Source organism: Eubalaena glacialis, chromosome 11 (genome assembly GCF_028564815.1).
Source record: "Eubalaena glacialis isolate mEubGla1 chromosome 11, mEubGla1.1.hap2.+ XY, whole genome shotgun sequence".
Taxonomy (NCBI): domain Eukaryota; kingdom Metazoa; phylum Chordata; class Mammalia; order Artiodactyla; family Balaenidae; genus Eubalaena; species Eubalaena glacialis.
The window spans coordinates 90,435,578-90,452,309 of NC_083726.1; the positions used below are offsets into that span (position 1 = coordinate 90,435,578).

At 37.9% G+C, this 16,732-nt stretch overlaps 1 protein-coding gene across 3 annotated transcripts in view; it reads left to right on the forward strand.

Moving 5' to 3' along the window:
• The window catches only part of DENND5B (DENN domain containing 5B), a 211,341-nt gene that overhangs the window by 97,125 nt on the left and 97,484 nt on the right, over nt 1-16,732 (forward strand). For 2 of the 3 annotated variants that reach the window (XM_061206351.1, XM_061206352.1), the window contains 3 exons: nt 319-384; nt 3,244-3,353; nt 11,899-12,565. In XM_061206351.1, the coding sequence (XP_061062334.1) occupies nt 319-384; nt 3,244-3,353; nt 11,899-12,565 (843 nt within the window). The remainder of the gene's footprint in view (nt 1-318; nt 385-3,243; nt 3,354-11,898; nt 12,566-16,732) is intronic. The other variant, XM_061206353.1, reaches the window with a different exon arrangement.

Consider the following 16,732-nt stretch of genomic DNA (forward strand, 5'->3'; position numbering starts at 1 on the left):
GATATTTCTCTTTAAATTAGCATTAAGAAAAGTGTGTACTTTTTCCCATATGAATAACTGTTACAGATGTTTCAATAGCATTTCGCTTATTACATTAAAATACAATTACCTATTCTCTTTCCTTTCTTATTACTAATAGCTTATAAGCTACGTACTATTAGTGTTAAGCTATGTTCCGTTGATGTTAATGTCTCATGTTTAATTGCTTTTGTTTAATTTTTTAATTCTCATTTTCCATTCTTCACAGTCATTTTTGCTTTTTTGTTTGTTTGTGTTTCTTTGTTCATAAAGCTTTTTTGTTTCTGTTACATTATGTAGTTTTGTACCAATGGCTAGAAGCAGATCGTCATGGCAAGAGCCAAGATGCTGCAAATACGACTTCAGGTAAAAATAAAAATAAAAGTTGAGGTGTTAGAAATTATTATTTTAATTCATCCCAAGCCCATCAAATTGCTTCTTTATTCAGTTTTGCTTAGGCAAAAAAAAAGGTATTATTTTGTATTTCTGTTCTCTCATTTGCATCTTAATTTTTGTAAAGACCTCATTTGCTTCAAGCCTTGAAGAAATCATTTATTCATTAGTGTTTAAGCTCTCTTGGCAGATATGTCCTATGTTCTTAGGAGGAAAGTCTTAATTGTAGCTTAAGGTCAGTAGGAGGTTACTTGGCAATATTACTTGAAATTAAGTCCACTTGTAGTTGTCGTGGGGGATATTAATATTTGCACAAATTTATAATCCTTGTTTATTTCAGGATAATGTTTAAAAGGTGGATTTTAAGTTAAGTAACGCATACTTATGTAATTTCCATTTCCTGGGAATCCAAATTCTTAGACTGATTCATTTTTCCTGCTAAGTCCTAGCAATAAATTCTATGTTAGAGGTTTATGGGTTCAAAGTGCAAAGGTTAGGTTGTTGCTCTGTCTCACACCTCCAAAAGGCATCTCCAAGATTCTCTTCTTTGACGGGTACTAGTAGGAATAGCTGCATTTACTCACTTCTGAATCCTTAACAGTGTTATCAGAATTATCACTCAGGTTTTCTCCAAATTTTCTTCAAAATAATATTTGCCAAGACAGCTGTATATATAGCAATGATCTTCCCCCCTTTTAAAGCAGTCTCATAAGAAGTGATGGTGGTGGTGGTGGTTCTGTTTTTCTTTTGTTAGATTTGTATTTCTGTTTCATGGGTTTTTGTTTTTGTGAAATTCTTTTTCCCTGGAGGTGGTTTTCCTTCTCTCTCTTCTGGTTGATTCATTGTGCCTCAAGAGGGTGTGGTATTCCTTCCTTAACAGGACAATTATATTGAAAATGGCAGTGTCATGACTTTTCTGATTTATTTCCCGACCCATTAGTAACTTGATATATGAATGAAGATAATGTTACTATTTTAACCAAACTGAGGCAGGAATTCATTAAAAGGTAAGTGTTGCAAGGAGTTACATCCTGCATTATATGCTGTTTCTTCTGCTCCTGCAGTATTTCATATTTTATTTACATTTGTGAATGATAAAATAAGCATTTTTGGTATTTGAGGGTGGGCGAAGGAGAGAGTTTCTTGATGGCTGGGTATTATCTGAGGATATCCCGTTGCTGTGTCACTAGCACAGTCAGCAGCATAAACCTTAGAACCAGGAGAGAATTTTTGTTTTTCTTTTTCTCTGACTTGAAGTGAAAAGTAACCTTTCTTTTTTTAATGAAGAAGTAAATAATCTAAAACTTCTTAGCATTTGCATGAGAATCTAGTACCAGCTTAAAGATACCATTTACCCTTTCTGAAATCAACCATGAGCCCTGACTCCTTTCTTCAGACATAGTGACCCATGGATGGTTTCACATTTTCCATTGACTTTCCAATACCCTAGAGGCATGGTGCAGAAATTGATACACTTTCCTTAGGGATGCCTTTGACAGTTTCTCTTCTAGAAGTGAAAGCTCTCTATCTCTTAGAAGATGGAAATATGAGGTAGAAAGACATAGAGATGAAGTGCTTGCCTAAATAAGAGGAATCCAAAGGAAAATGATCATTAGCCAAGGGCTTAAATTAGAAGTAAAAGGTTAGTTGCTGCAGTAAATCTATTTAAATTATGTGCCTTTATTCAAAAACGCTTCTGTGTATTTTATATTGCAGTCTCCAACAAGATTTTACAGTGTGACTTTTCCCTCCTTCTGTGATCTGATAAGTTTTGCACTGGAAGGTGTTTTAGTATACGTCTTTTATATTTTTACCAGAGATGGAAACTGAGTCTAACTAGGTGTCCAAATATGACTCATGAATTGCTTTATGATATTTTTATTTGTACAAATACTGGTAGGTGGCATTTATCTTTTGATACATCAGCTTGTGTTTTGTACTTACTTAGAACTTAACAAGTAGAAAGAACACAGGAGACAGAATGGTATTGCTCCCAAGGTCTTCTAATTCCTTAATCTCAACTTTTTGACACTGAGAATTTAAGATCCATCCATATTAAAATATTTTGTGAAAGTAAGGCATTTGGAGGTAACAGGTCTCATGGGAGTTAATTTGGTCAAGGACATAAAGAACTGAGCTAACAGTTATTACTGAATTTTCTTATATATAATAAACAAAGGATAGTCTTTTACCTTTCCAGAATTTTAACAGGTGATGAAATTGGCTTAGAATAGCTTGTTTCTTTTCAGAGGTTAGTATGCTTGATGTGTTCTGTCTGCTAAACCAGACAACTCAGTAATGATGTTTCTGATTCTGTTAATAATGTTACTTGTAAAAGCATGGAGATGCAGTCAAATTTACCAGAGATTTTTGTGGGAACTCAAGCAAAGTTGCCTCCTTTGGGCACTGCAGCATTAAGTCTATCCATGTACAAAATTTCAGGATCTTAAGAAGTATAATTAGCTTAATTCGAGATGTTTCTTTAGTGAGTTAAATGTTTCCAAATAGATTTTTTTTTTTTTTGGTCACCACATGTTGAAATGAGGACAGTAATTAGGTTACAGCAAGGATTATTTTAGCATGTCTTGATTTTTAGTATCAGTTGTGTAGCCAGGATTTTAAAATTCAGATTCTGAACTTTTAAATGCAGATCTCTTATTAACAGTTCCTTTTCAGTTGTCCATTGAAAAATTTACAACTGAGACTATTAGAGGTAGAAATTGAATCATATTTCAACATTATCAGTCAGTATATATACAAAATAAAAATAAAACTATGACATGCTTTTGAGAAAATTCTAGATATTAACTAATTACTAATTATCTGTTGTAGGTGAAAATTTTGACCAGAGTCCTTTGAGAAGAACATTCAAATCCAAAGTTCTGGCCCACTATCCTCAGAATATAGAATGGAACCCTTTCGATCAAGATGCAGTAAACATGGTATGTGTTTGGTTTTTGGTTTTTTTTTTTTCTCTTCAGCCTTCTTTTTATTTTAAGATGACAATACTGACTATATTTTGAATGTCTACATTATTTCATTTAATTTAACCCTTTAAATAAAAAATTCTTTAAGATATATTATCCTCATTTTACAGATGTAGAAAATGAAGCTCAGAGAGGTTAAGTAACTTGCCTAAGGTCCCCATAGCTAATAAGTGTATATAACAGACCCTCAAAGCCCATTTTCTTTTCCGGCTATTAAGCTGTGTGGTGAATTTGTATTAATTAATACATAGACACTTTGGTAACAGTGATATCATTTTCTTGGCCTGAAGTGGAGCCTGATGGAAGGAGCATGATTACAGTTTTCATATTTCAAGGAATGTTGTATGATGGGTCTGTAATTTATCATATTCACAAAGTAAGGTAGGAAAGGAACTTCAATGCATCATTTAGACATTAGTAGGAATTTGTTTATAAGGAATTTAAATTAATATAATGAGTTACCAGTGGTGATTGTAAGTCCCTTTAGAGGTTCTTAAAAATACAGTAGGTCATAATTTTCAGGTCATTTAGGAAGGGTCCTTCTTAGAAGCCTGGATAATATTTTGTTCCTCCATGATCTCTGTGATTATAAAAATCAGGGGCCCCCAAAATGAGTAAATCAGAGATCAGGCACGATAGGCACAGAAGTGACTAAAGGTGGACAGGGACTTCCCTGGCGGTCCAGTGGTTAAGACTCCACACTTCCACTGCAGGGGGCATGGGTTCCGTCCCTGGTCGGGGAACTAAGATCCCGCATGCCATGCAGCGTGGCCAAAAAAGAAAAAAAGAAAGGTGGAGTGAGACACATAGTTGTGGTTCTTTTTGAGTATTTTAAAGGTGGAGCCAAAAGACCCCATTATGATGTGATACTGTAAGGGAAGAAAATTAATATTTAGTAGTAGATGCCCGCTGGATACCTCATGTATGTTACTTTCACATCCATGCTTACATGTACCCAGTGAGGATTCTTATTCATATTTTACAGAGGTTAAGTTTACTTGCCCAGAGTTATACAGGGAGTCTCAGAGGTTAAATCCAGATTATTTTTACTCTCTAGCTCACTTTTTTCTCACCTGCATGCTGCCTCCCCCAAAGAAAAGCTACGTAACTTGGTTTTGACATGCCCCCAAATGATATGGGTCACATTGGATCTTTTGTGGTATTTCTCTATCACAGTAAACCCATTCCAGTCTGGACTTACTCCAAGGATGGAATAGCATGGTACTTTTTCTAAGGACAGATGCCTAAGGCACTTGGCAGTTCAACTTTGATTCTTTACAGAGCACAGTGTACTTATTTCTCTTAACTGTTACACTATACCAAAATAATGAGAGTTGCCTTTTTGCTGGAAGTTCATACTGTGGGGCCTAGCCTCATCTTTGGTGAAGACCGTGCTATAGGTATTAAGAGGAACACAACTGTTAGTTATATTTATGAGACTTGGAGGAGCACAGACAAGCTTCTGATTAAAATAGTGAGCAAACAGCAGTGACAAAAAATAATTTATCAGCTGCTTATGCCAGCAAATTAATGGAAAGATATTAAAGAAAAGAGTGCCTAAATGAAGCAGTGGAAAAATGGATAAGAATGTAAACAGATTACAACACTTAATCTTCTTAAATTAGTAATATATTTCAAAGTATAAATTATTCTGTGAGAAATCAGAATGGTGTCCAAAACTAGTTTCTTACTACAATATGAATCCACAGTCATTTGGAACAAAATGCCACACTTGATGTGTTTTATTACTTTTAATCATTTGGATGGATTAACAGTAAGATATCTGTGTTAGCCTTTACCTCTATCTGCATAACATTCATCTTAAAAATTATCAGCTTCCTTGACCTGTCTTTGATATTTTCTTTACCCCTTCTCTCTGAGTTATTTTACATAAGCAGAAAACATTTCCCTCTGAAGAATAGACACGTAGGCTTGTGTTTCGACGCTTAAGCACCATACAACATTTTGTTTATTGCTGCAAATCTAAAGGGATTTGCTGGTACTCCTTGAAAAATCTCTGAAAAGCATCCCATTAAACTAGTCTGCATTTGGGTCATAGATTTACTTCCCTTAATTTCCTCTTTGATTTATTAGTAAGTACATTTGTATGAAGCTATAATTTATTCCCACCTAAAGGTATAAAGCTTTGTTCTTGCCTTTAGCAAAACCCCACTCCAATAAATTATCGCCTTCTGTAATATCACTCATTCTGCTAACAAAGTGGAGCTTTGGATAAGGGTCATTAATTTCATACAAATTAAGTACCCCAAAGCAATGAAACTTGTTAAATAAAAAAAATGCCATGTATATGAGTGCAGTACATATATAACAGAAAATAGATATGTGACATTTGAAATTGCTTCTGAATTAATTGCTTTTATGTCTCTTTTGGTTGTGGATTCACAGATTTTTGTGGGAAAAAAATGGAAGTATCATAAAACAGAGAGAACAAAACAAGTCATATGCCCACCACCCAGAACTAACAGATGTCAACATTTGACAGATTTGCTTCAGAGTCATACCTTTCCTCTTAAATGAAACAAAACATTGCAAATGGAGCTGAAGTTCCCCTGTCTTCCCCCCACACCCCACCGCCCCCGTTTCAGATCTCTTTAAGGAAATCTGCATATTGGCATCCATGACTGTCTATGTAATGTTCTAATAGATGGAGCTTATCCTTAAGAATGTAGAGAACCTAGGAATTGTTAGGAAGAAAATATGGTCAATACCTTTTAAAGCAAGTTTTGTGAAATATAAAGATTCTTTTTTGTATATATGTCCTAAATGAAACATCTGATATATGATATTTCAGGTAACTAAAGAATAATAACTACTATATAGCTCTTTATAATCTGTAAAGCTCTACGTTTACAATTTACTATTTACTTTGATCACAAAGAAGGGTGGAGTGGAATGATGAGCGAAGAGTAAAGGGTAAAGGGTTGGCTGGAAAAAACCTATTTAGACATCCATCTTGGAAAATGCAAGGAAAAAGAGCACTATATACTTTTGACGGACTCAGGAAGTACTTGAATTTGAAATGGATAACCCTTAGTTACATTAATAGATCTGACATTGGAATGAAAGTAAGCCCTCATTTTGATCCAGCTTTAAGTTCATGTCTCACAATAAAATCATAGGAATGGGCGCTTTAATCCAGCCATTACTGGGGGAGCCCACTTGTTTTCTTAACATCGCAGCTAGAATATTTCACCGGCATCTCAAACTCAGCATGCCCAAAACTGAATTCACAGTCTTCCCGCCAATCTGGGTCAGTGAATGGTACAACCATCTACCTAGGTGCCTAAGCCAAAAATCTAGCATCATGCTTGAAAGTTCCCACTTTCTCACCCTCTCCCATGTGCAATCAGTTATCATCTACTTCTCTCTGCTTCTACATACCCGCCTAAGTCCAAACCAGCAAGCTCTCTTACCTGGATTCCTGCAATAGCTGTCTAACTGGCCTCCTGCTCCTGTCCTTTCTGTTCTTCACACTACAGCTTCTGCTTCTGCTTTCACCTCTCTTAGGAAGGCTCTTCCACTTCTCCTTCCCCTAGTGAGTTCTTCGTATTGACCCTTCAGATTTCATTGTAAACATGATTTCCTCAGAGAAACCATCTCTAACCACCACCTTCCATCACCCTTCCAGCATTCAGCCACGTCCCCTTAGATTCTCTTGGCACCTTGTACCTTTTTGTAGCACTGTTACAGTTGCAATTAATTAATTATGTAGCTGGTTGTCTACTCCCTGTCTCCTGCTATAAAGTAAGTACCATTAGGACAGGAACACTCTCTATTATTCATTGCTACATCCCTAGCTTTGCACATAGTAGAGGTTCTAACCATTGAATAAATGAAGGTCTATATGCTTGCTTACAGTACTTCCATTTCCTGTCTTTGTTCAGGTGTCACCTCCACTGCAAAACCATCTCTTAAGCAGGAATGGTTAGGTGCTCTGTCTTCTCTATTCCTATAATACTTTGAACACACTCTGTAGCAGTATTGATCACATTATTTTGTAACTGCTGGTTTATATGTCTCTTTCCTATTAGGCTAGAAGCTCCCAGAAGTAAGGGATTATTTTCATATTTGTCTTTTGAGTTATCAAGATCTAATGCAATACATGACATAAAATAAATGTTTATTAAATGAAGAAAGGAAAGAGAGAGGGAAAGAAGGAAGGAAGAAAGGAAGGGCAAACTGACTCACTGAGAGTTTTATTTGTATAGTAAGAGAGAAGGAATGGGATTAATAGAACTATAGAAAGTGGAAAAAAGAATTGTTAAAATTCTAGCCACACTGCCTAAAAGAGTCCAGAGAGATAATAAGGACATTTGGTCACTCAAACCAGGAGAGGTACACAGCGTTGTGAGCCCAATTTGGCTAGAGTAATCTGATGGCCAGCGACAATCTGGTCAGCAGTGACAACTCTAAATTTTTAGTTGTTGTGGGAGAGTGGGGTGGGGAGGGGATATTGTTGGTAAACAGCAATATCAGGGGATAAAAGATGTTGTTGAATGCCATGGTGAGCAAATCTTGACTTACAGTTTAGGATTATGAAAAATAAACTTGACAAATCATATGATTCTCACTTTTAAAAATGAAAAAGCAATAGCATTTTCCAATTCATGGTTCCCAGATTAGAAATATAATTCTTAGTTTTGTTGATGTGTAGGAAGGGAATTTAATAATTCTTACATCTGTTATCTGTAGCATAGAAAGTCATTCTTCATTTTGAGCACAACTTTTGGCAAGCTTTTCCTGTAGATGTTTGAATGCATGCTGATGAAAACTACAAATCCTTAAGGGAATATTGGCAGCTGTTCAAAAACAGTTTGAGCTGGAATTTTGTGGTTTATGATGTCAGGAAACCCTGTCAATTAAATTAAGTCTTTATGTTGACTTTGGAAGTCACTGTGTTTCTGTATTGCCTATTTGATGTAAAAAGAGAACTACAGATTGAATGAAGAGATGAACTAAATCTGATCCTGTACCCCGAACTGTTGTTTTTGATTGTTTTCTTGTTCATTCATTTATTCATTCATTCATTCAACAAATACTTCTGTGTGCCATGCACTATGCTATGCAGGTTTGAGCTTAGCCTGGAGCAAGACTGATTCAGATCATCCTTCCTACAATCTTTTTTTTTTTTTTTTTTAACTTATTTATTTTTGGCTGTGTTGGGTCTTCATTGCTGAGCGTGGGCTTTCTCTAGTTGCAGCGAGAGGTGGGTAGCGGGGGTTACTCTTCGTTGTGGTGCGCGGGCTTCTCATGGTGGTGGCTTCTCTTGTTGCAGAGCACCGGCTCTAGGCACGCGGGCTTCAGTAGTTGTGGCGTGCAGGCTCAGTAGTTGTGGCTCGTGGGCTCTAGAGCGCAGGCTCAGTAGTTGTGGCACATGGGCTTAGTTGCTCCGCGGCATGTGGGATCTTCTTGGAACAGGGCTCGAACCGTGTCCCCTGCATTGGCAGGTGGACTCTTAACCACTGTGCCACCAGGGAAGTCCCTTCCTACAATCTTTATTGACTATAGTAAATGTGTCAGATGAGTTTTCATTCATAATCAGTAGAAGATCTCATTGACTTGTTATGGTGAAAGCAGCTTTAATTATGAAGGCCTCATTATGAAAATATTCTGCCATGGCCTTTTATTCCCAAGATTAGGAATAAGCAAAATTTCCCCCTAACAAATCGAGGTATTCATGTGTTTTACCTAAATCTATATCTTATTTTGCCCAAATGTACACAGTAATTTAATTTTTGTCAACATACATATATAATAATAATTAAGTAAAACTACCGTAGCTCTTTCCAATTCTTATATTCAGTGATATGAAATATAAAGACATTTTCACTGGGATACTTATGCTGAGCTTCACAATTTTTGCTTTTTATCTTTATCAGTCACCATTTATTACAGCCCCAAATAGTGTATTGTTCCATGTGTGGTACTCTTGAATGGTTAAGGCTATTACCAGTCCTTGAGTAGTTTTCAATCTAGAGATGAAACAAAATGCAAGAAACTACTGTGTGTCAGTATACAATGTACATATGTATACTATGGTGCAAGATTTTAACTGCTTCATTCAACAAAGACTTTTTAGAGAAGAAGTGACATTTTAACGGCATTTGTAGGATGAAAACACTATTTTTTATGGAAAGATAAAGGAAGGCCTCTTTAAAGTAGTATTTATATAGAGACTTACAGGAAGTAAGGGAGTGTTTTGGGTGTATATAGCTCTATAACAAACCATCCCAGTGTTACTTAAGTGGCTTAAAACAGGCTGGCAGGGGTTTTTTTTCCACAAAGGGCCAGATAGTAAATAGTTGAGCGTTGTGGGCCATGCAGTCTCTGTTGCAGTTGTTCAGCTCTGCTGTTGTAGTGCAAAAGCAGCTGTAGACAGTGCTTAAATGGAGGCGTGTGATTGTGTTCCAATAAAATTTTATTTTCAAAAACAAGTGGCAGATTGGATTTGACCTCAGGGCTGTAGTCTCTTGATTTAAAACAACTAAATCCTCGTTTTGCTTACAGATCTGCAGTTTGAGTCGGGTTTGGCAGGGTAGCCCCTTTGCTCTACTGGATGTGAGTTAGGGTGGTTCCAGGCCGAGGACTGGGATTGTCTGAAGGCCCCCAGCAGAGTAGGTGAGCTAAAGAGCAGTGGAGGATGGAGACAGAGAAGTCGCCGGGGCCAAGTCACGCAGGGCCTCACAGGGGCCTTACGGTGTGGGGATTTCACCTTCTCGCAAAATGAGAGACCACTGGAGGGTTTTGAATAGAGTGGCATGATCTAATGTATGTTTTTAAGGATCACGTTGGCTGCTAGATGGGGAGCAGGTTATGGGGGACGAGGGCAAAAGCAGGGAGACTGGTTAACAGGCTATTAAATAGTCATCCAGGCCAGAGAAGAATATGGCTTAGATTAGAGTAGTAAGAGTAAAGATAGAAGTAATTTGTTTCTGAATATATTTTTGAAGGTAGAACTGATCATTTTTTTTGATGGATTGGGTAATGGGGTGAGAGAGAAAGAGAGGAGTCAAAGATGACTCCACAGCTCTGAGCGTTCCTGCTGCCTCCTTGGAGTCCTGCGAAAACCACCGCCCTTGCATGCCGGAAGGTTGATGAGCTAAGAGGCACATCTGTTTCTGTCCCTCTCCTGCTAACAACCCTTCCGAGACTTCCCAGCGTCCTCCTGAGGCTCCTACCGTGACTCTCCAAGGCACTTCATGACCTAATGTCTCCTGCATTTGCTTTCTGCTCCCCCCACCTTGCATTCTGCTCCCCACCCACAGTGAGCAGGTTTCAGTTCCCCAAAACCTCACATTCTGTCTTCTGGGCTTTTGCACGTGCCCTCTCTGCCTTCTCTTCATCTCACTAACACCTATAGACACCTATACCTATCCTCAGGTCTCCGCTTGGGCTTCCTTCATTTTTTCCCCTGGTGGCTCCCTCTTTTCTCATTTATGTCCTCCTGCTGTGTTTTTTTCCTAGCAGCCTATATTTACCCTATCATAGCACTTCTAATACGTTATAATTCTTTAATCATCTGTCATCCTTACTGGAGTGGAAGCTTCAGAGGAGCAGGAACTGTGTCTTTCTCACCATTGTGTCACCGTCACAAGGCCTAGCTCAGAAAGGCACTTAGTAAGTGTTTGTTCACAGTTTGGATGAAGGACATGTAACTCTTAAGTGAATTACATTTTTTTGGTAATGTGGAGATTTGGGAGAACTTCTAAATTTTACACCAGATCGATTATTAAATCTGAAAAAAAAATGTCATAATGTATGGTAAAATTATTTCTATGCAGAAAGTATATTGTAATACAAAAGTAGAAAGGAATAATAGAAAAGTTAATAATGATTATTATTTTAGGATAGTTGAGTTACCAGTTCTGTTTTCCTTAGTGTATTTCAAATTTTCTGTAATTTGTTTAAAATGTTTTAAAGACTCGATTTTAATTTCTTGTGCTTTGTAAGTATCTTAAATATAGCATCTTTAACTCCTCACGTAATTTTATTCCCAAGTTTGACTCAATCCTGGGTAGTTCCCAAGACCTGGGGCATGATCTCTGCTGGAAATAATCTAAAATGTCTTGTTTCTACCCTTCTGCTTCAGTAAATAAAAAATCATTTAATTTTCAAAGTTTATTTTCCTAAGGATAATATTGTTCAAAATAGCAAAAATGATACTGTTGTTTTTATTATTCTGTGTTTAACTTTTTTTCCATTTATCAAATGAGCCTTCACCTGTCTGTGTATTCCTCTGAAACATTATCAACATTACTCTAAAAATAGTCCTTAAATACTAAATATTTGTAAAGTGCCCTTGCATTTTGTCTTCAAGTCACTGATGCAGCAAATGTTGTAGATAAAGAAACCGAGGCTCAGAGAAGTTACATGACTTAATGAAGGTCACAAGCTCAGATGGAGCTTCACAAACATTTTTTTCTGGTTTGAAGTTGTTTGTGTACTGCCTTCTGATGCTTTTCTTCTCCTTCCTCCACAGTTGTGCATGCCTAAAGGACTATCTTTCAGAACACAAACTGACAATAAAGACCCTCAGTTCCACTCATTTATAATTACCCGGGAAGATGGTTCTCGTACCTACGGTTTTGTTCTCACTTTTTATGAAGAAGTTACAAGTAAGCAAATCTGCACAGCAATGCAGACGCTCTACCAGATGCACAATGCAGAGCATTACAGCAGCTTGTACGCTTCATCCTCCTGCAGCATGGACTCACTGGCAAGCAGTATTGACGAGGGAGATACAACGTCCCTTTTGAAACTCCAGCGATACAACTCTTATGACATCAGCAGAGACACCCTGTATGTTTCAAAAAGTATATGTTTGATCACACCACTGCCTTTCATGCGGGCCTGCAAGAAATTCCTTATCCAGCTTTACAAGGCAGTTACCTCACAGCAGCCACCACCCTTGCCGCTTGAGAGCTACATCCATAATATTCTCTATGAGGTGCCCCTTCCTCCTCCAGGGAGATCACTGAAATTTTATGGTGTTTATGAACCCGTCATCTGTCAGAGGCCGGGCCCCAGTGAACTTCCTCTCTCCGATTACCCGCTCCGAGAGGTCTTCGAGCTCCTGGGCCTGGAGAACTTGGTACAGGTGTTTACCTGTGTTCTTTTAGAGATGCAGATCCTTCTCTACTCACAAGGTAGGTCTGCCCTAGATTTTAGGTCTCCCAAAAGCAAGTACTTATGCTCTCAACTACTGGGGTATATTATTAGAACCAAATAATTAATGGTCCGAAGTCTCTTCTGTCTTGTGTAAAGGAGAGGGTTTTAGGTAGGACCAGAGGCTGAGAGGTTACTTCTCTTTTGGATGGCAGTGGCTGTAGAGAAAAAAAGGGAAGGGATATAAAAGCATTAACTTGGCTGACTTGAGTGTATTTGTTTTTTAATGGAAGTAGCCCTTTTTTTCCCTGATAATAACATAATCATCATAAAAGAAACATATTTCTTTTTATAATGAAAGTGAGAAATCCTCTTACTACCAGGAACATGTAGACTTCTCATTGTTTTACAGGTTAGTAAAGGTTCACATCAAGACTCAGCTGACATTGGAAAGGGATAAACGGAATCGTTGACTCTGCAGTTTCCTAAGGCGATCAACTTTGGATGGGTTGATTTCATGTAGTGAGAGAAAGGGGTATAGGCATGTGGAACAGACACGATTCTCCTAGGTCTAATAATTCCACCAAAGTTATGTGGGGGTTTTTTGTTTTGTTTTTAATCCCAAAGGAAGTTATCTTTGTGATATTTTTCATTCAAAATTCTCCCAAAACATACTTAAGAAACTAGCAGAATTTGGGTTTTATTTTACCAGTGCATCTGTGATGACTAACTTTGAGCCTAGACTAGAGCACTGGTTCTAGTCTGAACATGAATTTGCAAAGGAAATAGAGATGCTGTGTTTTAATGGATAGTGAATTGAAGGAAAATATAAAATGGTACCTGTGCCTTGATGGGTCTTTTGAAAAATGTGGCACAAATATTGGGTTAGCATTTTGCTAACTTGTACTTAGGCTGACAGAATTGTAGTGCAGTCTCCTGACTGTTGCTGTCAAGCTTATTTTACCAGTTTCCTTTTTTTCTTTTCTATTTTAAATTATAAATGAGGCTGAGCCAAGTAGGCTATATTTGTACTTCCCCATCTTGTGTGTATGTTGACACTGTTTATGTGTTGACAGCCCTTCATGAGGTTGTATTTTCTTCGGTTTATCCTACATAATGTTCTCTGATAATGTGTTCCGGTGTCTCAATTTTTGTTGTCAGGAAGTTCTTCTCTAATGACTAATCTAAATTCTTTCCTGTCCTCGTGCTCTCACTTTCTTAGTGCTGGTCATTACCGGCAGATCACCCTTTTGTATCTGAAAGATTTAATGTTAAGTAATTCTTTCTTCCTTTCTACGTCTTCCTGTCTTGCTTTTTTCCCTGAAGGGGATAGGGGTTGGAGAGTTGCTTGTTGGGGCAGGGGCTTGAAGCTTAATACCCTCAGGTATATTAGCTTATTAGTAAAAAGAATTTAAATCCTAGATTTTCAAGAGATCTTCCCAGTCATTTAGTTCCGTTTCCTAATGTTCTGCCTAGAGAAGCAATTTGGGGCAGAGAGACTATTGGTTTTTGAAGTGATAACAATCATGGGTTCAAATCTCTGTTCTGTCACTTACTATCTGTAACCTTGGACAAGTTACATAATCTTCCTGAGTGTCAGTCAGTTCATCTTTATGGGGATAACAGGTTTTTTCCTTCCTCTCTCACTGATTTATTGTGAGAAAGTAAGAAACCTGTGCTGACTAAATGATAGCCAATGTTGTTGTAATTATTATCAGTTTTATTAGTCCTACATAATCCTCTATAAAATTATGCACACCTTAAGTTGTGAGGATCTGACATATTATTGCATTCAAAGTATAACTTTGTTAAATTAAATAGTCAAGGCATTTGTTTCAGGGTTGAGAACTTAATAAATGTTCTCTTATACTGAATGTCATGCTTTTTAAAGAAAAAAACCCTTCGTTATCACACTTCCTGTTTTAAATAGCACTTTATGTCTCTGTGCTTGTGGTCTGTTTTGAGCTCTCATCTTTCTGCTCAGCTTGATTAGCTTATCCCATTTAGTTTATGGAGTCTGTTGAAAAGTTGTAGTTGATTAATATCTGCGTATTAATTTCAGTTTCAAATTAAGAAGACTGAATATTTATGAGCATGTTTTTGTACTCAAATGAGTATTTTTTGGTAACTTGGTCTTTTATGCTGAACACAAGAGTGAATCTTGAGATTGTAGAACTCTCATACATATATTTTTCAAGTGTCATACAAAAAAAAGGCTCATAAAGTAATTTTCTAATCATTCACAGAAATCACTCTATATTAGGAATTGTACTATTAAAGTGCCTTGTACATTTTGGTCTTTTTGCCCCCTGCATTTAATCCTCTCAACAATGAGTTAGTACTGCACATGCTTTTATGAAGGAGGAAATTGACGCTCAGGGAAGCTTAGTAACTTACCCAAGATCACACAGCTATTAGAGCTGAGAATGGGCTTGGATCGGTCTTTATCCAGAACACTTACCCACATGTTAGCTGTATTGGACACTGCACTTAACTTTTCCTTATCTGTCTCAGTATTTATTTTTAAATTATAAACTCACCTCTGAGGGTCTTTTGTAAAGGTACCATGTTAAATAATTGTAGATTATCTGTGTAAATGCAAATTTTAACAATGACAAGTGTCTCTCCCATTAGAGAAAGAAAGGAATGAATTCAGAGTTGTTATGTTGATTTGTACTACGGTGCCATTCTTCATTTCTCCTGACTGTGTTAAGGGGTTTTAATAACATCTGATACTTCATTTCTTGTTCACTGATGCCATAAAATTTTAAAACATTACAAGTCTTGAACAATTACCATGAAAACCCAAAAAGAATAAAAGTAGATGGATTTCAGTGATGAAAATGTCCTTCTAGACTGATTTGAAATTCTTGTCCACAGCACTTTTTTTTTCCTTTATTTTTTTAAAAATGCTGCCGCACACATTCCTGGGCCCTGTTTGTTTGTTTGTTTGTTTGTTGGCTGCGTTGGTCTTAGTTGCGGCATGTGAGATCTTCGTTGCGGCACATGGACTCCTCTCTAGTTGCGGCACGTGGGCTTCTCTCTGGTTGTGGCATGCGGGTTTTCTCTCTCTAGTTTGTGGCGTGTGGGCTCCAGGGTGCGTAGGCTCTGTAGTTGTGGCGCATGGGCTCTGTACTTTGCAGCACGTGGGCTCTCTAGTTGAGACACCCAGGCTCAGTCGTTGTGGTGTGCGGGCTCAGTTGCCCTGCGGCATGGATCGAACCTGAGTCCCCCTGCATTGGAAGGCGGATTCTTTACCACTGGACCACCGGGGAAGTCCCCCACAGCCCATTTAAATCTATCCAGTCTGGGGACTTCTCCAGTGGCGCAGTGGTTAAGAATCCACCTGCCAATGCAGGGGACACGCGTTCGAGCCCTGGTCCGGGAAAATCCCACATGCCGCGGAGCAACTAAGCCCATGTGCCACAACTACTGAAGCCCGCGTGCCTAGAGCCTGTGCTCCACAACAAGAGAGGCCACCGCAGTGAGAAGCCCACGTACCGCAATGAAGAGTAGCCCTCGCTTGCCACAACTAGAGAAAGTCCACACACAGCAACAAAGACCCAATGCAGCCAAAGATAAATAAATAAAAATAAATTAATTAAAAAAAAAATCTATCCAGTCTGTTATTTAGAGAGTGTGTACATCACAGTCACTTTGCAGTGGTAACTGGCTAGAAATTTTAAGCAGAGAATGAACCCAGGAGGTAAAGGCTCTTTTCGAGGACCCCAGATCAGAAAAGAGTACTTTTCTTCTGCAGCCTAGAAATACTTGGAGCAAGACAGTGGGAAGATTGGAGTCTGATCATCTTTTCAAAGGAATAGTGGAGAAATAAAAGGGGAATTTAAACACCAGGGTCTGACTTTTGATACCAATAATTAAGGTCTCAGGACCATTTTTGGATCTTGCTTATTACCTTCTTTGACTCTTCACAATGGAAATAAGCAGTTACCCACAGCCCACGCTGCACTGCCTGCCTGTGAGCCTTCACAGTACTCCTCTCCCTTCCCCTCCCTTTGTAAGTTGTACATGAATTAACCTTGTCAGAAAGTAGAAGCTGCTTGAAGTTTTCTTGAAGAAGTTGGGAGCCTTGTAAACACAAATTGCTAGTCATGCTCTACTAAACATTATAGCTTATTGGTTATGGAGTTGATAAATCATAAAATCAAACTTGATATTTTGATGGCAGAAAGTGGGTTCCCATGACC